At 46.0% G+C, this 20,748-nt stretch overlaps 1 protein-coding gene across 1 annotated transcript; it reads right to left on the reverse strand.

Annotated features, from left to right (window-relative positions):
• Positions 1 to 455: 455 nt before the first annotated feature.
• Positions 456 to 1,536, reverse strand: LOC119289395. The gene is made up of 2 exons (XM_037568728.1): positions 988 to 1,536; positions 456 to 726 (listed from the first exon to the last, which is right to left on the reverse strand). The coding sequence occupies exons 1-2, from the start codon at positions 1,460 to 1,462 to the stop codon at positions 677 to 679; spliced, it is 525 nt and encodes a 174-aa protein (XP_037424625.1). The 5' UTR covers positions 1,463 to 1,536; the 3' UTR covers positions 456 to 676.
• Between the last annotated feature and the right edge of the window lie 19,212 nt (positions 1,537 to 20,748).

Consider the following 20,748-nt stretch of genomic DNA (forward strand, 5'->3'; position numbering starts at 1 on the left):
TGCAACAAATAACCTAACTTCTCAAGATCTTTATGCAGTTTTGTGGAGTTACTAAAGCAAAAAATAAAAGCTTACAAGATCTTCAGGCAGCAATAGAGCACCATATCTTATAGCTGAAGATTCAGTTTACATTTATACTCGTCAGTAACATTGCTCTGCTAAAAAAACACTAACTAAATTCACTAAAGTAATTAAGGCATACCAGTGAGTGAGACAACATGAAGAAACCATCACCATCTATACTTCTCTAGGGAAAGACAAACCAGTAGCTCTAGGCATGTCATCAATCTCAACTCATGAAAGTTCAAAGGTAACTCTTTTAAGAGATGAATTTAGAGAGTTGGGGGAGCAAATTGTAGAGTTTTCAAAATGGTAAAACAATGTTACTATCTGCAGATGCATTTTCAACCAAAATAGAAAACGGAGCACATGGTCCCTATTGCAGCTGCAAGAATTGGAGCTAGGTTCATTACAAGATTATCCATTCATCCACTAACGCACGCCAACGACATGGAGAAACTATCAAGCTTAGCCAAGAACAATATCAGGAATTCAGCAAGCACCACTGCACCAAAAGTGCTACCGAATAGTGACATAATTCATCATAAGACCCATGTCCACCGCCTCCAAGCTTGTGATCTTTCTTGTTGATGAGAGTGGCCTCCTGCCATTAAGCTTATTTAACCATACCTTGTGAGTGTGCCGTTTGACTGAGAATCACCATTTCTGCAAACATATATTTGTCGGTGTGATTATTACAAAACAGGTATCATGATACAATATAAATTGTCAATTAAGTAAGCATAATTAGTTGTAGTTACCAAGCACTCAAAGTTTGACCGGGAACATTTGAAATGTAACTTTATATACGATTAGAGATTAATTGTTTTGTATGCTCCACTAACTTATACAGAGTAGTATTACTTAACAGTTGTCCCCAGATCACAAAAAAGGACATAAAGAATTATAGATACAACTATACTATACCATGTGGATTGTAAAAACTCATGAACGGAATCAAAGCACAAAATTTCTCGTTCTTCCATAGCCTCTTCCACTGCCGCGACTTGACATTAATTTCGTAGATGCCCAGGTCTGTGGTCACGAAAACGATATCACTGGCTTCCACGGATCCAACCAGTCTAAGTCTTTTCTTGTGATTTTGGATGGGGAGAAGCTTCCCAAGATTGATATTTGTACATGGACTCCATGGCGCAACTCTGCCGGAATCCATCTGTCTTGACCATAGGTAGAGCATTAACCCATCCACAAGTGCATACCCTAAACTGCCATCTGACATCGCCATGAGTATGGTGGCACCAGCAACATCAGACCCCATAATTGGCGCATCAATGAGCGATAAGGAATTAGAGCTCAAGTCATACTTGAGAATTGCTACACTATCATCATCATCATACTGAAGCATGAAGTGAAGTGCTTCTTTAACAAGGACAGGGGGCATTGGCTCGATGAATGCATCGGCTGCCAGATGAAGACCAAGGCACGACTCGCCCCACTGATCAAATCCAGGGCACGGCTTGCTCCAGTCACCCGTCTCCGGCAAGGACAGCCACGCGTGGGCAACACATTCACCTTCTTCAGTCAAGTTCAGGCCGACAAAGACCAACTGGAAGGGGGCTGCGTGACACGCACGGTGGTCACAGCTGGTCGCAGCGCAGAGCACCGCAGCCCCGTAATTGTTGTACACCACGTCCGGCAAGTTCATCTCCCTCCGGCAGCCCGTCATGGGGTCCCAAACGACGAGCGCCATGGGTACCGGATTGTCATCCCCAAGGAGAACACGGCCATGGCGGCAGTCCCACGCAACGTAGTTCAGGTGCACCCAGTCGTCGACATGAGGAATGCGCGCAGCGAATTTCGTGGTGGTGGTGAAGTGGGGGATGGGATATTTCTCCACCGGGCCGCAACCCTCCAGCCAGTTATGAAGGAAGCCCAGCATGGGAGGAGCTCCATGGAACTCGCGGTAGCGACCGAGGAAAGCAGGGCTGGAGAGGAGGCCGAGCCAAAGCTTGCTAGCGAGGGAGGAGCACACGAGGCACGCAGGCTCGTCCGGCGGGAGGCGGAGGAAGATCTCCTCGAGAACCTCGTCCGGCAGCGATGGTGCCGGCGGCGGCGGCGGCGTCATTGTCTGTGGAGGCGAGGGTTTTGGAAAGAAAAGTTTGACGCGTAGGCGGGGACGAAGGAGACGTGGCCTTCCTTCCCTGTCTTATGTGGGCCGGAGCGGGACTGGCAGCGAGAGTGGGCTCGGCTGCTCACGGGATTCCGATTTTTGTTTTTTGAGGGGTAGTTGGGACTTGGGATTCCGATTTCTTGTACTTCCTATACTAAATCAAGAAAATGTTTCTAAAAAAATACTAAATCAAGAAAATAGGGTATGAGACAAATTAGTTTTTTGCGGGGTGGGTATGAGACAATTAATAACTTTGCTAAAACCAAATAGTTGATAACATAAGTTGTTGTTCAGAAGTAGGAAAGTAGAATGGAATCCAGTTTTAGTCAAGTATTATGTATCTCTTCGTGTCCAAGCAGAAGGGAAAGGATACAATTTTGAGCTACGCGGAACTGTTGTGCTAATACTAAAATAGTACTATATGATAGCGTGTTCTTAAAATAAATAAAGCATATATAGTATAAAATTAGATGGCGCAAAGAAGAATTTCTTGGATGTAATTGTCTAGGAACGAACCAAGTGGTGAACTGGTGATCCATGAGCTTCTATGGGGAGCCTAGATCTAGCTGGGAGGGTAAATATTTGGCTATGTTTTTTTTTGTGATGCAATAAGGCAAACATTTGTTGTGGAACTATCTTCGCGAGCTACATCAACGATCCCCGATTCTTGTACTCAAATGAGACAAGTCGTTGCAATGCTCGTCCATAGCACATGTATGGTGGAAGCTTTCCACAATGCTCTTTCTATGTGCGGACTAGAGGACATGGTTTTCCAAGGGGATGTGTTCACCTAGAGGAGAAGACGCATGGGAGGGGACGCGATGTGCGGTGCATGCAGCCCTCCACCGTTGGGAAGCGCCGAAGAGAAGAGGCGTCTAGCTGAGTTGAAGGACAAACCCATGAACAAGAACACAGCCCCGAAGAGGCGTCTAGCTGAGTTGAAGGAGCTTCAAATCCAAGCTGAATCCATGTATGATCAGGAAGAATTATATTATCTTCACGGAGTAGAGCCAACTGGCTGCGTACCGGTGGCCGAAACACAAACTTCTTTCATGATTTTGGGTTGGCTTCGAAGAAGAGGTACTTTATTAAAAAGCTTCAAGCTGATGATGCCACATGGCGTGAAGGTAATGAAGATTTGAGCATGCTGATATCTTCCTATTTTTCCAACCTGTTTGATTTTGGAGTTGTAGAACCAGAGGGAGAGGTTAATTAATACTAAAATTAGACCATGTGTTAATTGTTTTGAGGCTAAATTCGTAAACATTTGTTTTCAAAATTGATAATTTTTTCAAATCCGCTAAATCATGTGCTGGCCAACAGGCACCTGGCAGGAGCGATGTGTTTGCCTAGTCGGGCCAAGGCCTAAGCATATATTTTTTTCTTTCCTATGTTTTGTTTTTCTTTTCTATATTTTTGTTGATTCATTTTTCATCTTTTTCAACTTTATTATTCTTTTTGAAACATGTTTAAATATTTGCATCATGAAAAAAAATCTTGATATAAAATATTGTATAATTTTTTAAAAAATGTTTAAGAAATTTCAAAAATGTCCACTTTTTAATATATTTGTTCACAAATTTATGAATTGCTTACGTTTCAAAAAAGTTGATATTTTTTAAAAAAGTGCGTGCTTTGCAATTTATGTTCAACATCAATTGTTGGCAATTTGTTCACAATTTTGAAAAAAAGTGTTCAAGTTTATAAAAAGTTCATACACAATTTGAAATTCCAAAATTGTTGACAAATTTCAAAAAATTGTTAGGATATAAGAAAATGTTTTGTTGATTAATAATGATGAAAATTGTAAGTAACATAGGCATTCAAATTAGGAAAAAACTGCATGCTCATGGATGCACCCGTCTAGCTAGTCTAGCACACTCCTCTGAACTGGTGGTCATTTGGACTATGGATAAATGACCTCAACTTCTTACACCTGCCTGACACGGACATATGAGGCAACCATATGTGGCTTGAAGGAATTCCGACGCCGTATCGTCCATTTTCCACCGAGAAAACTTCAGAAAATGCAAGAATTGTCAAAAACTCGAACAACTTGTTATGATCCCTTGAATTGGTCATAAAAGCTGGTGAATGTTTTTGGGTCATTTGACAGATGTTGAGAAACAATGTGCTTTCAAAGGGCCCTTCTCGTCTACCCAAACATCCTCTGTTGAACATGATCTAGTTTTGGAGATTCTTGAAATGACCCTAAATTTTGCAAGTAGGTGGGCATGCCCATGTTAGACATTCGTGCCATGTTTGAACGATTTCCGACACCTACTTGCAAAAGTTAGGGTCATTTCGTTGTACGGTGGAGAATGGATGTACGGTGTCGGAAATCGTTTTTTTACAGTTACACGTACAACCATTTATCGGTCTTTTTTGTCCGAGAAAACTACAAAAAGAATGCTAAATTTGTCAAAAAATAAAATAAAACAACTTGACATGATGCCTTGAATTGATCATACAAGGCCATGAAAAAACTGGGGCCATCAAGAGAATGTTGAGAAACAACGTGCTCTCAGACGAAACCTTCTGGGCTACCTGGACACTCTCCGTTGAACATGGTCTAGTTTTGGACATTATTTAAGTTGTATTAGTTGCTTATTTTCTTGGTCTCTTCATATTATTCACTTGACTTCCATTTAAGTTTCATATAGTCCTCTTAGCTTGCAGGTTGGAGTTAGTCTCTACACCAATTGGCGCAACAAGTCATCTAGTACGATAAATTTATTGGGGAACGGGGCGGTTGGAGGTGCCCGTAGGTAGCCAACTAGCATGAAGATCATTTCCCTTTTATCTTGGCATAAAATTCATATGATATTTTTTCTATTCAACTTGTGTTTTCGGCAAGAACTTTGATCTATACTCAACTGTCAAGTTAGTAAAAAGAACACTAGAAGCAAAAATTACATCCATGTCCTTAGACCACCTAGCGATTAATACAAGCACTGGAGTGAGCCGAAGGCGTGCCGCCATCATTGTCCCTCCCTTATCGGAGCCTGGCAAACCTAGTTGTAACAGACGGTCGGGAAGTCATCGTGCTAAGGTCATATAGTACCAGCACACCAGAACAACAACCGCCGCCGATGAAGAGAAGCGTAGATCGGAAGGATCCGACCTGTAGACACACTAAATGAAGACCGGATCCACATGCACCCAACAAAGACAAACCCCGACCGGATCCCCCTAGATCTGCCGGAGACAAAGCTCCACATGCCCTCCGATGATGTTAGAGCACCGGTGGGATGGGGGTTAGACGGGGAGAACCTTATTCCATCTCTAGAGACTTGTCGCCGCTTCATCTCTCTAAGCAGGACATATCCCTAACAAAACTCAAAAAACATGCAAAAATGGAAACCGTTCCGCCAGAAGGACCAGGATCCACTGTGCCTCCATGGCCCTAAGGCCACAAGAGATGAGGCAGACCGACGATGGCATCAGCTGGAGGCACCGAAAAGCCTAGCTGCTAGAAGTGTGGGAATGAGAGTCCTGGTTGGCAGGCGTTTTTAGTCTTGGATTTATGTGTGCTCGGTGTATGTTCAACTTTGATATGATATATCATTCAAATTGATGGTATATTTCAGATTTAATATTTCATTAGGACAATGCATGTTGATGCAACGGGATATAAATATTAGACCGTGATATTTGGCACATGTGTGATGGATAGCAAAACTACCATATTCCTCCTTCCTCCCATATAAATACATGCATGCATGCATTATGATATAGATTAGGGTGTGACTAACTCTCTTTCCACGTCCATCCCTCTCTCTAATTACATACATGCACTAGAGGACAAAAAAGCTGATGTCATCCTAGATTCTCTCCTATTTCAAAAATTCAAAATGTTTTGTAGCTTAAATCGTTGGTCCGATGCAAAAACCGTTTTCACATAAAAGATTCGTTGCGATGAGATCTTCGAAACTAGATCCCATGTTGGTGTGTTTCGATGAAAATTTTTTCCGGGTCAAAAGTTACCACGCCTCGGCTACATAAGTTACCAAGCCTATGGTATGCAACTTACCGTGCTATTTCCACATAAGTTACCGGGGTTATATTTTTCGGCAGCCAACCCCCCCCTCCCCGGTTAAAAGTTACCGCATGTGTTTGTACTTAATTTAATAGGTACGTGGTTCATATATTACCGTGCTATTTTCACATAAGTTATCGAGGGATGTTTCTCAAAAACTTTTTCCCCTTGATTAAAAGTTTCCGCGGTATTTGTACATAAGTTACAGGGTATGCGGTTCGTATTTACCATATTATTTTCACATTAGTTATCAGGGTAAGTTCTTTCTCCCGGTCAAAATACTTACCGCGGTGTTTCTGGTAAGTTGTCGGGTATACGGTTCGCATATTACCGTGTTATTTTCACATAAGTTACCATGAGGAAGGGGGTATGTTTTTCAACAACTTTTTTCCCGTTGGTCAAAATTACCGCGTTGCTATACATAAGTTATCGAGCATGCAGTTCATATATTATCGTGTTATTTTCACATAAGTTATCTGGGGTAAACGTTTTCAACAACTTTTTTTTCCTCCCGGTCTAAAAAGTTACCGCAGTGTTAGTACTAAGTTATCATGTACGTGATTTGTATATTACCGTGCTATTTCCACATAAGTTACTGAGGTTATATTATTCAACAAGTTTTTCTCCCTATCAAAAAAGTTACTGTGGTGTTTGTATGTAAGTTATCGAGTATGTGTTTCGTATATTATCGTGCTATTTTCATATAAGTTATGAGGTATGTTTTCAACTACTTTTTCTCGGTCAAAAACATTACCATTGTGTTTGTCCGTGAGTTATCGAGTCTGCGATGCGTATATTAGAATGCAATTTACATAGTTATTATCGAGGTATGTTTTCAAACATTTTTCCCTCTAGGGTTAAAAAGTTATCAGGGTGTTCATGTGCAAGTTATCGTATATGTGGTGTGCATATTATCAATGTATTTACACATAAGTTACCGTAATACATTTTTAAACAATTTTTTTCCCTGGCCAAAAGTTTACATGCCTATGCCAAGTAAGTTACCACGCCTACCATGCATATATTATCATGTTATTTAAACAGAAGTTAGCGGGGTTATATTATCAAAAAAAATCTCGGGTCAAAAGGTTACCAAGGTGTTCGTGTGCAAGTTATCATATCTGTGGTGTGTATATTATCAATGTATTAACATGAAATTTACTAAGGTGGGGGGTCTTGAACAGTTTTTTCCAGAGCCAAAAGTTATACGTAGGCTAAGTAAGTTACTAGGCATACAATGTGTATATAATCATCCTATTTACACAGAAGTTACTGGGAGTATATTTTTGATATTTTTTCCTTCAGGGCGAAAATGTTACCAAGGTGTTCGTGTGCAAATTATCATATCAATACTGTGCATATTATCAAGGTATTTACATAGAAGTTACCGGGGTAAATTTTTTAAAAATATATTCCTGGCCATGATGTTTGTACTTGATTTATGAGCTTTGTGGCCTGTACATTACCGTCATATTTACATAGAAGTTACACAGTGGTATATTTTCATGAACTAGGTACGGCACTGGAGCTGCAAGCCATGTCATGCATGAACCAAAAACAACAGTGATTCGTCATCATGCATCCAAAAAAGATGCATGTTACACATCCAAATGAGCGTTATGATTTTGTCTTTACTACTACTATAATAACCAGAGGAGCACATTGCAAAGTGCTGACATTTACATTGTTGATCTGCTCCCTACTGATCTTCTTTAGCATTGACAAGATCAGGTAAATGTAAGGGACACTCATCATCTGCATATTAGCATATGCCATCTCACCATTAGGCACAACAGACAAATAGTTCAGACTTCAATAGATTCAGAGATCGCATGATCTTGAGTCGCCTTGGAGGAAAGAAAATCATGCAGAATGAGAGGTCCAAATCCATAGCCCAGCTTCTTTTATTAACCTTGATGGTACCATCAACTAGGGAGACAAGACACTCGGTTGAACAGATAGTAATGCTCTGAAAACAAACACCTGTTTGAAAGATGGAGAAACCTGAACTTCAGAGAAATCCATCACAGGACCTGAGTAGAGCAGAGCAACCTCGGGCAAGAGCAGTATATGCATTTGCAGAAGATTGTGGAACGGCGAAGTAGGAGAGGTCAAAAAGACCAAGTCACCAAAGATTGGAACGTCCCCTGGTCATGGCCGCCTGGTCATTGGTGTCGCTGCTACCACTCCCGCCCTTCCTCTCCATGACAACCCACACCGTCATCTCGCTCCACACCGTCGCAGTAGCTCACCTGGCCCCGGCATTGTCCTCGCCTCTTCGGTTTCAGGGCGAGGTCCATACTTGTCTCTCGCCTACATGCATGAGCCATGCTCCCGACAAAAATCCCCGACCCTTCACCTCACCGGGGGACTCCGGCCGGTGAAGCCACCCGCGTTGGGCGCCGCCATGGCTGGGCGCCGGCCGGTGGAGCGGTCCGCGTCGGAGGGATTGAGAAAAGGTGCGGGCGTGCGGCGGTAGGAGTCACGCGTGAGGTAGGATGAAGAGGCGCTCGCCGGGACGGGCGCCGGGGAGCGGATCTGGCTGGGGCACGATGAGGCGTTGGGTCCAGACGCGGCCGCGGGCTCTGGCTTGAAGCCCGGGAGGAGGAAGCGGAGGAAGGCGCCGTCGGCTAGGCGTGGGGGGAGGAAGACGGGAGGAACATGACCGAGATATGCAAAATCAAAAAACGGGAAAAGAGGATCGTGCCTGGGATGCCGATCCAAGGGCTTGGGAATCGTGTTGTAGTTTTGTAATCTGCCACACGGTTGCCACATACATATTTCGATAAATATTTAGTACGATACCTTGTGATTTACTTGCCCATATTAATATGATTGTGTAAATAAATGTTTATTAAATTCTACACGTGATTTACCTTATACTCCATTTTGATAAAAAGTTTGATATGTAAATAAAAGTGAAATTGATTCAGAAAATATGTAAGTCCAAGTGTTCGATTATCATACGAGAAAGGTTGGACAAAGGGGCGACCAGAAAAAAAAAGTGAAACATGAAACAAAGATTTTCCTATTTTGGAGTTGTACGATACCTCTTCTCTGCCCTACCACCATGATTCATGTGTCACATAACAAAAGATGACTGCTAGGTCGATCGAGCTGGACGGATTCCACTAGGAATCGATCAAGAATCCTACTCCGCTAATGCTGGCAGGATAAGAATTCCATTACCATTAGGAGACGGGCACGCGCCCGCCGAATTATATGTGCCACCGGACGACACGATCGATTTTTTGCCACGCCGATGGGTTTGCGATCGGGCCGCCGCCTCTTCTCGCGTCCGCCGCCGGGGCATGGGCCGGGCGGAGCCGACCACATCAGCTCGCTCTCCGATGACATGATCCTCCTCATCCTAGCGCGTCTGGGCTGCGTCCGCACCGCCGTGCGCACCGGCCTTCTCTCGCGCCAGTGGCATGGTGTTTGGTCCCGCCTCACCGACCTCACCTTCCGCGGCGTCATGCCCACGGTGATCAAAGCTGCGCTCTCCCGGTTTGAAGCTGCTACGTCCGCGGGCGCGTTGTCTCTCCTCGACATCCTCCTCCCACTCAGGGTGGACACGGACCGGGTCCCGGTTCGAGCCGTCGTTTGGACCGGCCGCCGGCGGTCCAGGCTGGACCGGACCGAGCAACATGACGGTCCTGATCTCAGGGACCTGACCGGCGGCGACGAAGCTCGGGCCAGACCGAATGGACCGAAAGGACCGAATGGGTAGGGTTGATGTGTGCGGGTGCAGCGGCGAGTTGGGCGACGCGCGCGAGTGCAGCAGCGAGTTGGGCGATGTGCGCGAGTGATGTGACGAACTGGACGACGTGCGCGAGTGCAGCGGCGAGTTGGGCGACGTGCGCGAGTGATCTGACGAACTGGACGACGTGCGCGAGTGAAACTGACGAACTGAATTTTCTGAAACTGACGAAACTGAATTTTCTGAAAGTTTGACACCACGTATTTAACTGACAGTCTTCGCGCTCGTCTAGAAGAAGTGCATAAACGCCTCGAACAACAGCTGCGGCTTCACCTTTAGAGTGTTCGGGATCGTCCCCTAGTACTTCCTCGTGGCGCCGGCGAGGTGCAGAGCGTTCGGATCGTGTCACAGTTCTTCAGAGCTTGTGCCCGGTGTGCATGTTTACTGCTTAGTTTTCCTTTAGTGCAGAAATCACTCGCCATGCAACGTGTGCATGTCCACCTCTTCGATTGGTTTGAGGTTAGTTAGATCTGGCCATTCTCTCGTTCCATTCAGTTGCAAGAAAAACGTCTTGACCCGCAGCTCGTGCCATGGCACGATTTCAGCTCATGTAGGCGCGATACCCGCAGGAATTGGTGCCACGGTTGGGGTGGATACCCGGCGGCAAGAGGATACGGCGCACGGGGAGGAGAGGAAGGATGGAGAGCGGAAGCTCGGAGACATGTTGGTTCACCCGGAAGATGCAGCCATGCAGGTGGCCGCGACGACGAGGAACTGCGGCCGCGGTGACTGTGCTTTCTCGGTCCAACCGAGCGGCTCGGTGAAAGACTGGACCGGACCGACATTTCTTCGGGCCGAATATTGCAGTCCGGACCGACCAGTTTTCCTACCGGTCCTGGACCGTACGGTCCGGTCCTAAACGGGCCACGAGCGGGCCCAAAAGACCGCTCGTTCCGTCCAGCCCTACCTCCCACGCAACCCTAACGCCGACGACGCCCAGTCGCTGCTGTCCGCCGTCGCGCAGCTTTCGCCGGCCGAGCTAGTCTTCACCTTCCCGCAGTCGTTGCTTTGGAAAGAAAGGGAGGGCCCTTTCACCGACATCCACCTGCCCTGCTTTCATCGGGCCACTTCGATGGAGCTGGACATGCCGCGCTACCTTGTCAGGGTGCCGCCGGCCGGGGAGTTCCCCGTGCTTGAGAGGCTGTCCGTCTCTGGTGCGATCGTCGAGATTGGTACCCTGGTCACCCGCTGCCCGCGTCTGCGTGTCCTCCGGGCCAAATTCCGTGGCCTCGTGCCCAAATCGGTGGCTCTAGCGCTGGGGTCGCTCAAGGCGGCGCTGCACTCGCGCCAAGTGGCAGTGTCCCTCCTCCTTGACATCTGCATCTCCGAGCTAAACTACTCACTTCTTCACAGTGCGACTGAGCTCTCGCCGGAGGAGTTCGTCTACAAATCTTGCGCACAAAGCTGGTCCAGTCTTGAATTTCCAAGCTTCCACCGTGCCACCTCGATCGAGATTGTGTGGCATGGCATGAGCTTCACGCAGATGCCGTACTCCAGCGAGTTCTTTGCACTCGAGAGGCTGCGTCTCACGGGCTGCACGATCGTCGATCTTGGCGAGTTCATCTCCTGCTGCCCGCGCCTTCGTGTCCTCAGGGGGGACGGAACTACGAACGACTGCCACATCATGGTCCATTCAGCATCGCTACAGGAGCTTTTCCTCGGAACCTACAAGGAATGTCGCGGCATCGACATTGCGACCCCAATGCTTCAGCACTTGGCAATGGAAGTCCATGCGGGCGTGCATCTCGACGTCTCTGTCTTTGCGCCATTTGTGGAGAAGGTCTCGTGGCAGCGCTCGTATACAAGGCCGGCTCTTGTGTATGGTTGTTGGCTCCTCCGGAGCCTGAGCGTACAGACCATGCCAGAGATGCCTTCTGGTGCCCATGTCCTATCTGTGGACATGCTCTGTGCCTCCGTGAGTCCCCTGCCCTTGCTCTATACTCAGTTTACTGAATTTGCTAACTCAGTTAATTAGCCGTGGCTCATTTTTCAGCAAGATCACTCGGGTGCATGGATCGACTTTGCACAAGAGATCGGGAAGCTTCAGGTGACCGACTTCTCTGTCGTGGACCTACGTCTTGAAGCAAATGGGCATGTGTATGGAGCTGCCCTGCTGCATCTCCTTCAGGCGCTTCCGGCTCATACTATTTCAAAACTACGTAAGGTCACCCTACTGAGGCTAGAGAAATCGGAGGTACACTCTTTTCTTCTATGCTTATATGTCTGATATAGGTATAGTACTAGCCCAGTACATTTTTTACTCTATGTAGCATTGAGATGTTTCGGTTGTTGAGCCAAATGTGTGGTGCAAGCATACAAAATATTTTGCACTCTCTATTAATTTGTTTTAGGTGGCAGCTGGTGCATGTATAAACAATTGCCCATCTGATGAGACCGGGAACTGGAGAAGCCAAAGTATCCCCCTGAATCATTTGGAGGAAGTGGAAATCCGAGGCTTTAGAGGAGAGGCTCATTGCTTTGATTTTTTGAACTTTATATTGAGGTGTGCACCGATGCTAAAAAAAGTGGCCATAAAGTTGGGGGATAAGATCATAGCATATGCCCATGGAGGTTGCACTAAGAAAATCTACAATATTTCTTTAGCTAATCCTTCCGTAGATTTCTATGTTTATCGAAGTTGTGGTAGCGTGGTAATGCATCCATGTTAACCATGCTCCTAGATGTAACAACACGCATTTTTTTTCTTTATGAATGAGATGCAATGTAACTACTATTGCTCTGTTGAAACCTATATCGATGCTTCTACACTCTGAACATGTTATTACCTATAAATACTAGCTAATTGCCTGTGCGTTGCAACGGGGCCACACTAATTTTAAGAGTTAAATATTAATCATGTTAATAATACATTTAGTATACATATCAAATGACATTGCCGACCTTTTTAGCATCAAATCCTCACACACACTCTCTCTCCCCCTCTCCCTCTCCCTCTCTCTCCCCCTCTCCCTCCCTCTCTGTCCCTCTCTCTCTCTCTCTCACACACATCCTTTTTTATTGGGTGTGGGACCATAATCCATCTATATTATTTCCTACCTAGTGCAACCGAATTCACAAGACCCTTCGGTTCCCTACATCAATTAATTTTGAGACCCAATTATACAAATACTAATTCTCAGAATTTGCTCTTTTTTAGATTGACACTTTCTCATATATGACATCCACCTTATTCGCGCTAATGTATAACAATACGGATGATGGGTATTATATTTTCCACTACAATGGAGGGATTTAATTTCATGGAAATCGGCCAGGCACATCTCCATGACAAACAATATATCTAAATTATACATAAGATGCATTATTTATACTATTTCTTGAATGTGTTCAAACTATTACTTGAACTTGCTACCACCAAATGATAGCAATTAGCCAATGACCTATATGTGTCGGTGCACCTTTGTAAAATTTAGAAACTGCTCGTGTGACAAAAAGAAGATACTGAGTGAACATATGGAAAGGCCTTGTGTGTAGTAGAAATGAATTAATAGAATTAGAAAACTACAAGCAGTATATTTATTTTTACCCCACAAAAAGTACCATCCCTGTATATTTGTTTACAGAGGGAGTAGTATATTTATTCTTCACAGGAGCAACATATGAAAAGAGATGATGTTCCATCCATGTATGTATGAACAAATTGTACAGACTGTTTGTTATAGAAGTTTCATCTTTAAAAATAATATCATATAAATACAAAGACCTACTAAATATCGCAAGCATGCGACTGAATATTATAGGACCAACTTTTACCAAGTACTGTACTGTTACTTTTGATGTCCACAAAATGCGGTGACGTAATTCTGAGGAAAAAATGCAGAGTTTTCCAAAACAATTAACCACTATACTTGTTGTAGAAGATGATGAAAGTATAAACTTGTTGACGGAAACGCCAAATGAAACTTAAAGAACACCACCCGTACAAGGATTAAAATCTACAACCATACAAACTCAGCTTCAACATGATGACATGTTGAATGTAGACGTCCTCTTGCCTGCCTTCTCAATCCTCATGGTATCCTCTCCCACCTTAATTGCCTTCTCTAATCTTCATCTTACCCATGTGTTGCAGCTCGTTTCAGAAAGAAATAAAACATGATCTGCTATGACTTGCAAGGAGCGTGTATAGCGGAAATCAAGGAATATCGAAGCAATGGTTCAATCACCTTTGAGTCTTCAACAACTGATCAGAATGTGGTGCCTGTGTAGGCGAGGTGGAGCCGTAGAGGATATGACAATGTAACACCCCGGATGTAATTTACCTTATCTGTACTCCAACTCTTGCTGTTTCCGGCACTAAGTTATTCATTTCCTCGTTGTCGGGTTTTTGTCTCCGTGTGTTTTGTCTTTGTCATGCATCTCATATCATGTCATCATGTGCATTGCATTTGCATACGTGTTCGTCTCATGCATCCGAGCATTTTCCCCATTGTCCGTTTTGCATTCCGGCGCTCCTATGTCCTCCGGTGGTCCTTTCTGCCTCTTTTCGTGTGTGGGGGTTAAACGTTTTCATATTGGACCGATACTTATCATGCGGCCTTGGTTTACTATCGGTAGACCGCCTGTCAAGTTTCGTACCATTTGGACTTCGTTTGATACTCCAACGGTTCACCGAGGGACCGAAAAGGCCTCGTGTGTGTTGTAGTCCAACACCCTTCCAAACTGGCCCAAAACCCACCTAAACCCTCTCCATCAGCTAGAGCGTTCGATCACGATCGCGTGGCCGCAAACCGCACCTCATTTGGAGCTTCCTAGCTCCTCCTACCTCTATTTATAGCCCCTTCTCCGAAATCCCACATCCCCTTCCACCCTAACCCTAGATTTCCACCTCGCGCGCCATCAGACACGTCCGACCGCAACCGGACACGTCCGCCACCTCCGTCGACCAACCCGGAGCCGCCACCTGTCCCGGGGGGACCGCATCACCGCCCCATCCCCGTCGGCCCGCGAGGCCCGCCGCGGGCCTTCTCGGACCATCGCCTCCCGCCACCTCGCCCGATCCGCCTCCTCGCCTCGACGCCGTCCTTCGTCCCCGCCGCCACCGGACGCCGCTGCGCCGCCGCACCACCTCGCGTCCGGCCGCCCGGCGCTGCCATGCGCCATCGCCGGCAACCGCCCCGCGCCGGCGACGCCGTCCGCCTCCTCTCCGTCCTCCTCCTCCTCCTCCGGCCGGCCACCGCGGAGACGAGCTCCGGCCACCTCATCCACCGGCGTACAGGAACTCCGGCGACCTCTTCTTCTCCGGCAAACCTCGGGAATCGTGAAGCTACAGTGCATCTGGATCTGGATCTGGAGCATCTCACGGTTGACTTTTCCCCTCCAAACCCTAGATATTTTGCAATCTTTGACATGCCATAACTCTGTATCCGTAGCTCCGATTCGTGCGTGTAGCATATCAAAATGTTCGCCTCGACGAGTATATCATTTCATCTTATTGCATCATTTTCATTTGAGCTCATCTTGATGCCCGAAATGTTGTTGAAAGAGGGCTATGTGATGATTATGTCAGATCTGTTTCAGCAAATGGCCTTTTGTCATTTTTGCCATGATTAATGTGTGCATGCTATGATCCTGAGCTCTACATGTGTTTTGTAGAATGCCATGCCATCTTTACAGGGGTCTATGCCATGTATTTTTGTGATCTATGTGGTGACTAGCACAAGCATGCAAAGTAGCTTACTCAATGATGCTGATTTCAGGGACTTAGAATTTCACACAGTCCTTGTCCGGTATTTGTTTTTATGCCATGTGTTCATGTTGTTTCCTAATGATCTGTGCCTCTTTTGGGGATGATCAGTAAGGATGTTTTGTTAATATTGTGGTGCTCTATCCATCCATGTCTTTGTTTGCATTTATGGAGCATCCTAGCTTGATTCAATCGAGCTCTACTTTTGCTATAAAATGTTCCTGGCAGATTGTTAACATGTTTTGCAATTTTGCCAAGCTTGTTGTTGTTGATCCGTGCATGCTATGATGTTGTTCTTGCCATGTCTAGCTTATATGTCATGTCTTCTTGATGGGTGTATGCTTAGATTGTCATTCCATGCTTTGTAGTGAGTGCATCGAGCTCATAAACATGCCTACTTGTTAACTGTTTTGCATGCTCCAGTTTTTCACTATGTCTGAAACCTGTTATCTTTTGCACTTTAGCCATGCTTGTTTGAACCTGTTAATGAGTGAATTAGCCGTATCTCATTGTTCATCTTTTGTCAAGCTTCATGAGTGAATCCCTGCCATGTATTTTGTTGTCATGTTTGAGTGTTGTAGCGTATTTATCTTGATGCACTTAGATGACTACTTGCTGATTATCGCAGACCGGTGCCATATTTGTTTTACTTGCCATTTCCAAACCGTGCATCCGAATCCGGTGATCTTTATATCGATTTCGACCAAAATCACCTCACCTTTCCAGTGGCACTCTTGGATTTCCAAGTTGAGGCCAGATTCAATCATTCCTTTCCAAATCTTGCATATGCATCACATATCGCATCCCGCATATCATACCATGTTTGCATCATGTTGTTGAGCATTGCACGTGGTTGATTGTGTTCCTTTCGCTTGTTGTTTTTTTGTGCTTGGGTAGAGCCAGGAGACGAGTTTGTGAACGAGGAGCCCATTGAGTTCGCTTACGAGGATCAAGGCAACTCTGAGAACTTTGCAGGCAAGATGACCATACCCTCGAAATCACTTCTATCTTTGCTTGCTGGATGCTCGCTCTTTTGCTATGCCTATGCTACGAACCTACCACTTGCTTATCATGCCTCCCATATTGCCATGTCAAACCTCTAACCCACCATGTCCTAGCAAACCATTGTTCGGCTATGTTACCGCTTTACTCAGCCCCTCTTATAGCGTTGCTAGTTGCAGGTGAAGATTGGAGATCGTTCCTTGTTGGAACATGTTTATTGTTGGGATATCACAATATTATCTTGTTATCTCAATGCACCTATATACTTGGTAAAGGGTGGAAGGCTCGGCCTTATGCCTAGTGTTTTGTTCCACTCTTGCCGCCCTAGTTTTCGTCATACCGGTGTTATGTTCCCGGATTTTGCGTTCCTTACATGGTTGGGTTATAATGAGAACCCCTTGATAGTTCGCCTTGAATAAAACTCCTCCAGCAATGCCCAACCTTGGTTTTACCATTTGCCACCTAGCCTCTTTTTCTCTTGGGTTTCCGGAGCCCAAGGGTCATCTTTATTTAAACCCCCCCGGGCCAGTGCTCCTCTGAGTGTTGGTCCAAACTAGAGCCATGTGCAGCGCCCCCTCAAGGAAACTCGAGGTTTGGTTTTAGTTGTATGGAGTGCTCATCTGAGTGTGCCATGAGAACGAGATATGTGCAGCTCCTATCGGGATTTGTCGGCACATTCGGGCGGTGTTGTTGGACTTGTTTTACCATTGTCGAGGATGTCTTGTAACCGGGATGCCGAGTCCGATCGGATTGTCTTAAGAGAAGGAATATCCTTCATTGACCGTGAGAGCTTGTGATGGGCTAAATTCGGACTCCCCTGCAGGGATTTGAACTTTCGAAAGCCGTGCCCGCGGTTATGGGCAGATGGGAATTTGTTAATGTCCGGTTGTAGATAACATGAAACTTAACTTAATTAGAATGCACCAACCGCGTGTGTAACCGTGATGGTCTCTTCTCGGCGGAGTCCGGGAAGTGAACACGGTGTTGGAGTAATGCTTGACGTAGGTTGTTCTAGGATCACTTCTTGATCGTAGTTGTTCGACCGTGCTTTTGCCTTCTCTTCTCGCTCTCTTTTGCGTATGTCAGCCACCATATATGCTAGTCGCTAGCTGCAGCTCCACATCATACCTTTGCCTTTCCTATAAGCTTAAATAGTCTTGATCACGAGGGTGCGAGATTGCTGAGTCCCCGTGACTCACATATTACTTCCAAACCAGATGCAGGGACCGATGATACCATTCCATATGATATGTCCGAGCTCAAGTGGGAGTTCGATGAAGACTCTCGTCGTTACTATGTGTCTTTCCTAGATGATCAGTAGTGGTGCCCAGTTGGGGCGATCGGGGACTTTGTCGCATTTGGGGGTTGTTCTTCATTTTGGTTCCGTGGTCGGACCTTGAGTGTATTGGATGAATGTAATGACTTATTTATGTATTTGTGTGACGTGGCGAGGTGTAAGCCAACTATGTACCTTTTCCCCTTTATTTATGTACATGGGTTGTTTGCGAAGATTACCTCACTTGTGACATTGCTTTCAATGTGGTTATGCCTCTAAGTCGTGCTTCGACACGTGGGAGATATAGCCGCATCGAGGGCGTTACAGACAACCTAGCCACTTTGATAGTAGAGAAAACCACAAACATAACCTCCTCTTCGCACTCATCTTCCCATGGGAGTGGACGTATATGTCCCTCTCCCTCGCTCCGAGCTCTACTGATACAAGCCACACATGCTACCTAGCAATGGCCGCTTTTTGATGCACGCTGAAGTTGGATGACCTCCCCAGGTTATTGTCGTGTGAGATCCTACCGAACATAGGCATTGCAGCCTCGCAACCTTAGGGCTCAAACACACATGTCGTCTGTCGATCGCCTCCCCACCACCTCGGCACACCGACCTCTGCGCTGCCCCCTACAGCACAAAGGCCGACCGACCTCAAGCAAGAACGTCCTTCGACCACCGCCACTACCGCGCCAATTCAGCACACCACGCATGTCGACGCCGGTCATAGTTGTGAGCCCCATGCAACTCGACAAGCCACTCCGTGTTCATGTGTCGTCGCCACTGAAGGAAATATGCCCTACAGGCAATAATAAAGTTATCATTTATTTCCTTATATCATGATAAATGTTTATTATTCATGCTAGAATTGTATTAACTCGAAACATGATACATGTGTGAATACATAGACAAACAGAGTGTCACTAGTATGCCTCTACTTGACTAGCTCGTTAATCAAAGATGGTTATGTTTCCTAACCATTGACATGAGTTGTCATTTGATTAACGGGATCACATCATTAGGAGAATGATATGATTGACATGACCCATTCCGTTAGCTTAGCACATGATCGTTTAGTATGTTGCTATTGCTTTCTTCATGACTTATACATGTTCCTATGACTATGAGATTATGCAACTCCCGTTTACCGGAGGAACACTTTGTGTGCTACCAAACGTCACAACATAACTGGGTGATTATAAAGGTGCTCTACAGGTGTCTCCGAAGGTACTTGTTGGGTTGGCATATTTCAAGATTAGGATTTGTCACTCCGATTGTCGGAGAGGTATCTCTGGGCCCTCTCGGTAATGCACATCACTTAAGCCTTGCAAGCATTGCAACTAATGAGTTAGTTGCGGAATGATGTATTACGGAACGAGTAAAGAGACTTGCCAGTAACGAGATTGAACTAGGTATTGAGATAATGACGATCGAATCTCGGGCAAGTAACATACCGATGACAAAGGGAACAACGTATGTTGTTATACGGTCTGACCGATAAAGATCTTCGTAGAATATGTGGGAGCCAATATGAGTATCCAGGTTCCGCTATTGGTTATTGATCGGAGACGTGTCTCGGTCATGTGTACATAGTTCTCGAACCCGTAGAGTCTGCACGCTTAACGTTTTGATGATAGATATATTATGAGTTTCTATGTTTTGATGTACCGAAGGTTGTTCGGAGTCCCGGATGTGATCATGGACATGAGAAGGAGTCTCGAAATGGTCGAGACATGAAGATTGATACATTGGAAGCCTATGTTTGGATATCAGAAGTGTTCCGGGTGAAATCGGGATTTTACCGGAGTACCAGGAGGTTACCGGAACCCCCGGGAACCTAATGGGCCTTAGTGGGCCTAGGTGGAAGAGAGGAGAGGCGGATAGGGCTAGGCCGCGCGCCCCTCCCCCCCAGTCCGAATAGGACAAGGAGAGGGGGGCGGCGCCCCCCCTTTCCTTCTTCTCCTCCACTCCTTCCCCTCCCAAGTCCTAATCCAACTAGGAAAGGGGGAGTCCTACTCCCAAGACTCCTCCCGGCGCGCCCTCTCCCTTGGCCGGCTGCAACCCCCCTTGCTCCTTTATATACGGGGGCAGGGGCACCCTAGAGACACAACAATTGATCATTGATCTCTTAGTCGTGTGCGGTGCCCCCCTCCACCATAGTCCACCTCGATAATACTGTAGCGGTGCTTAGGCAATGCCATGCGTCGGTAGAACATCAACATCGTCACCACGCTGTCGTGCTGACAAAACTCTCCCTCAACACTCGGCTGGATCGGAGTTCGAGGGTCGTCATCGGGCTAAACGTGTGCTGAACTCGGAGGTGCCGTACGTTCGGTACTTGATCGGTCGGATCATGAAGACGTACGACTACATCAACCGTGTTGTGCTACCGCTTCTGCTTTCGGTCTACGAGGGTACGTGGACAACACTGTCCCCTCTCGTTGCTATGCATCACCATGATCCTGTGTGTGCATAGGAATTTTTTTTTGAAATTACTACGTTCCCCAACAGTGGCATCCGAGCCTGTTTTTATGCGTAGATGTTATATGCATGAGTAGAACACAAGTGAGCTGTGGGCGATATAAGTCATACTGCTTACCAGCATGTCATACTTTGGTTCGGCGGTATTGTTGGATGAAGCGGCCCGGACCGACATTACGCATACGCTTACGCGAGACTGGTTCTATCGACGTGCTTTGCACACAGGTGGCTGGCGGGTGTCATTTTCTCCAACTTTAGTTGAACCGAGTGTGGCTACGCCCGGTCCT

The sequence above is a fragment of the Triticum dicoccoides genome, chromosome 4A (assembly GCF_002162155.2).
Source record: "Triticum dicoccoides isolate Atlit2015 ecotype Zavitan chromosome 4A, WEW_v2.0, whole genome shotgun sequence".
Lineage (NCBI taxonomy): Eukaryota > Viridiplantae > Streptophyta > Magnoliopsida > Poales > Poaceae > Triticum > Triticum dicoccoides.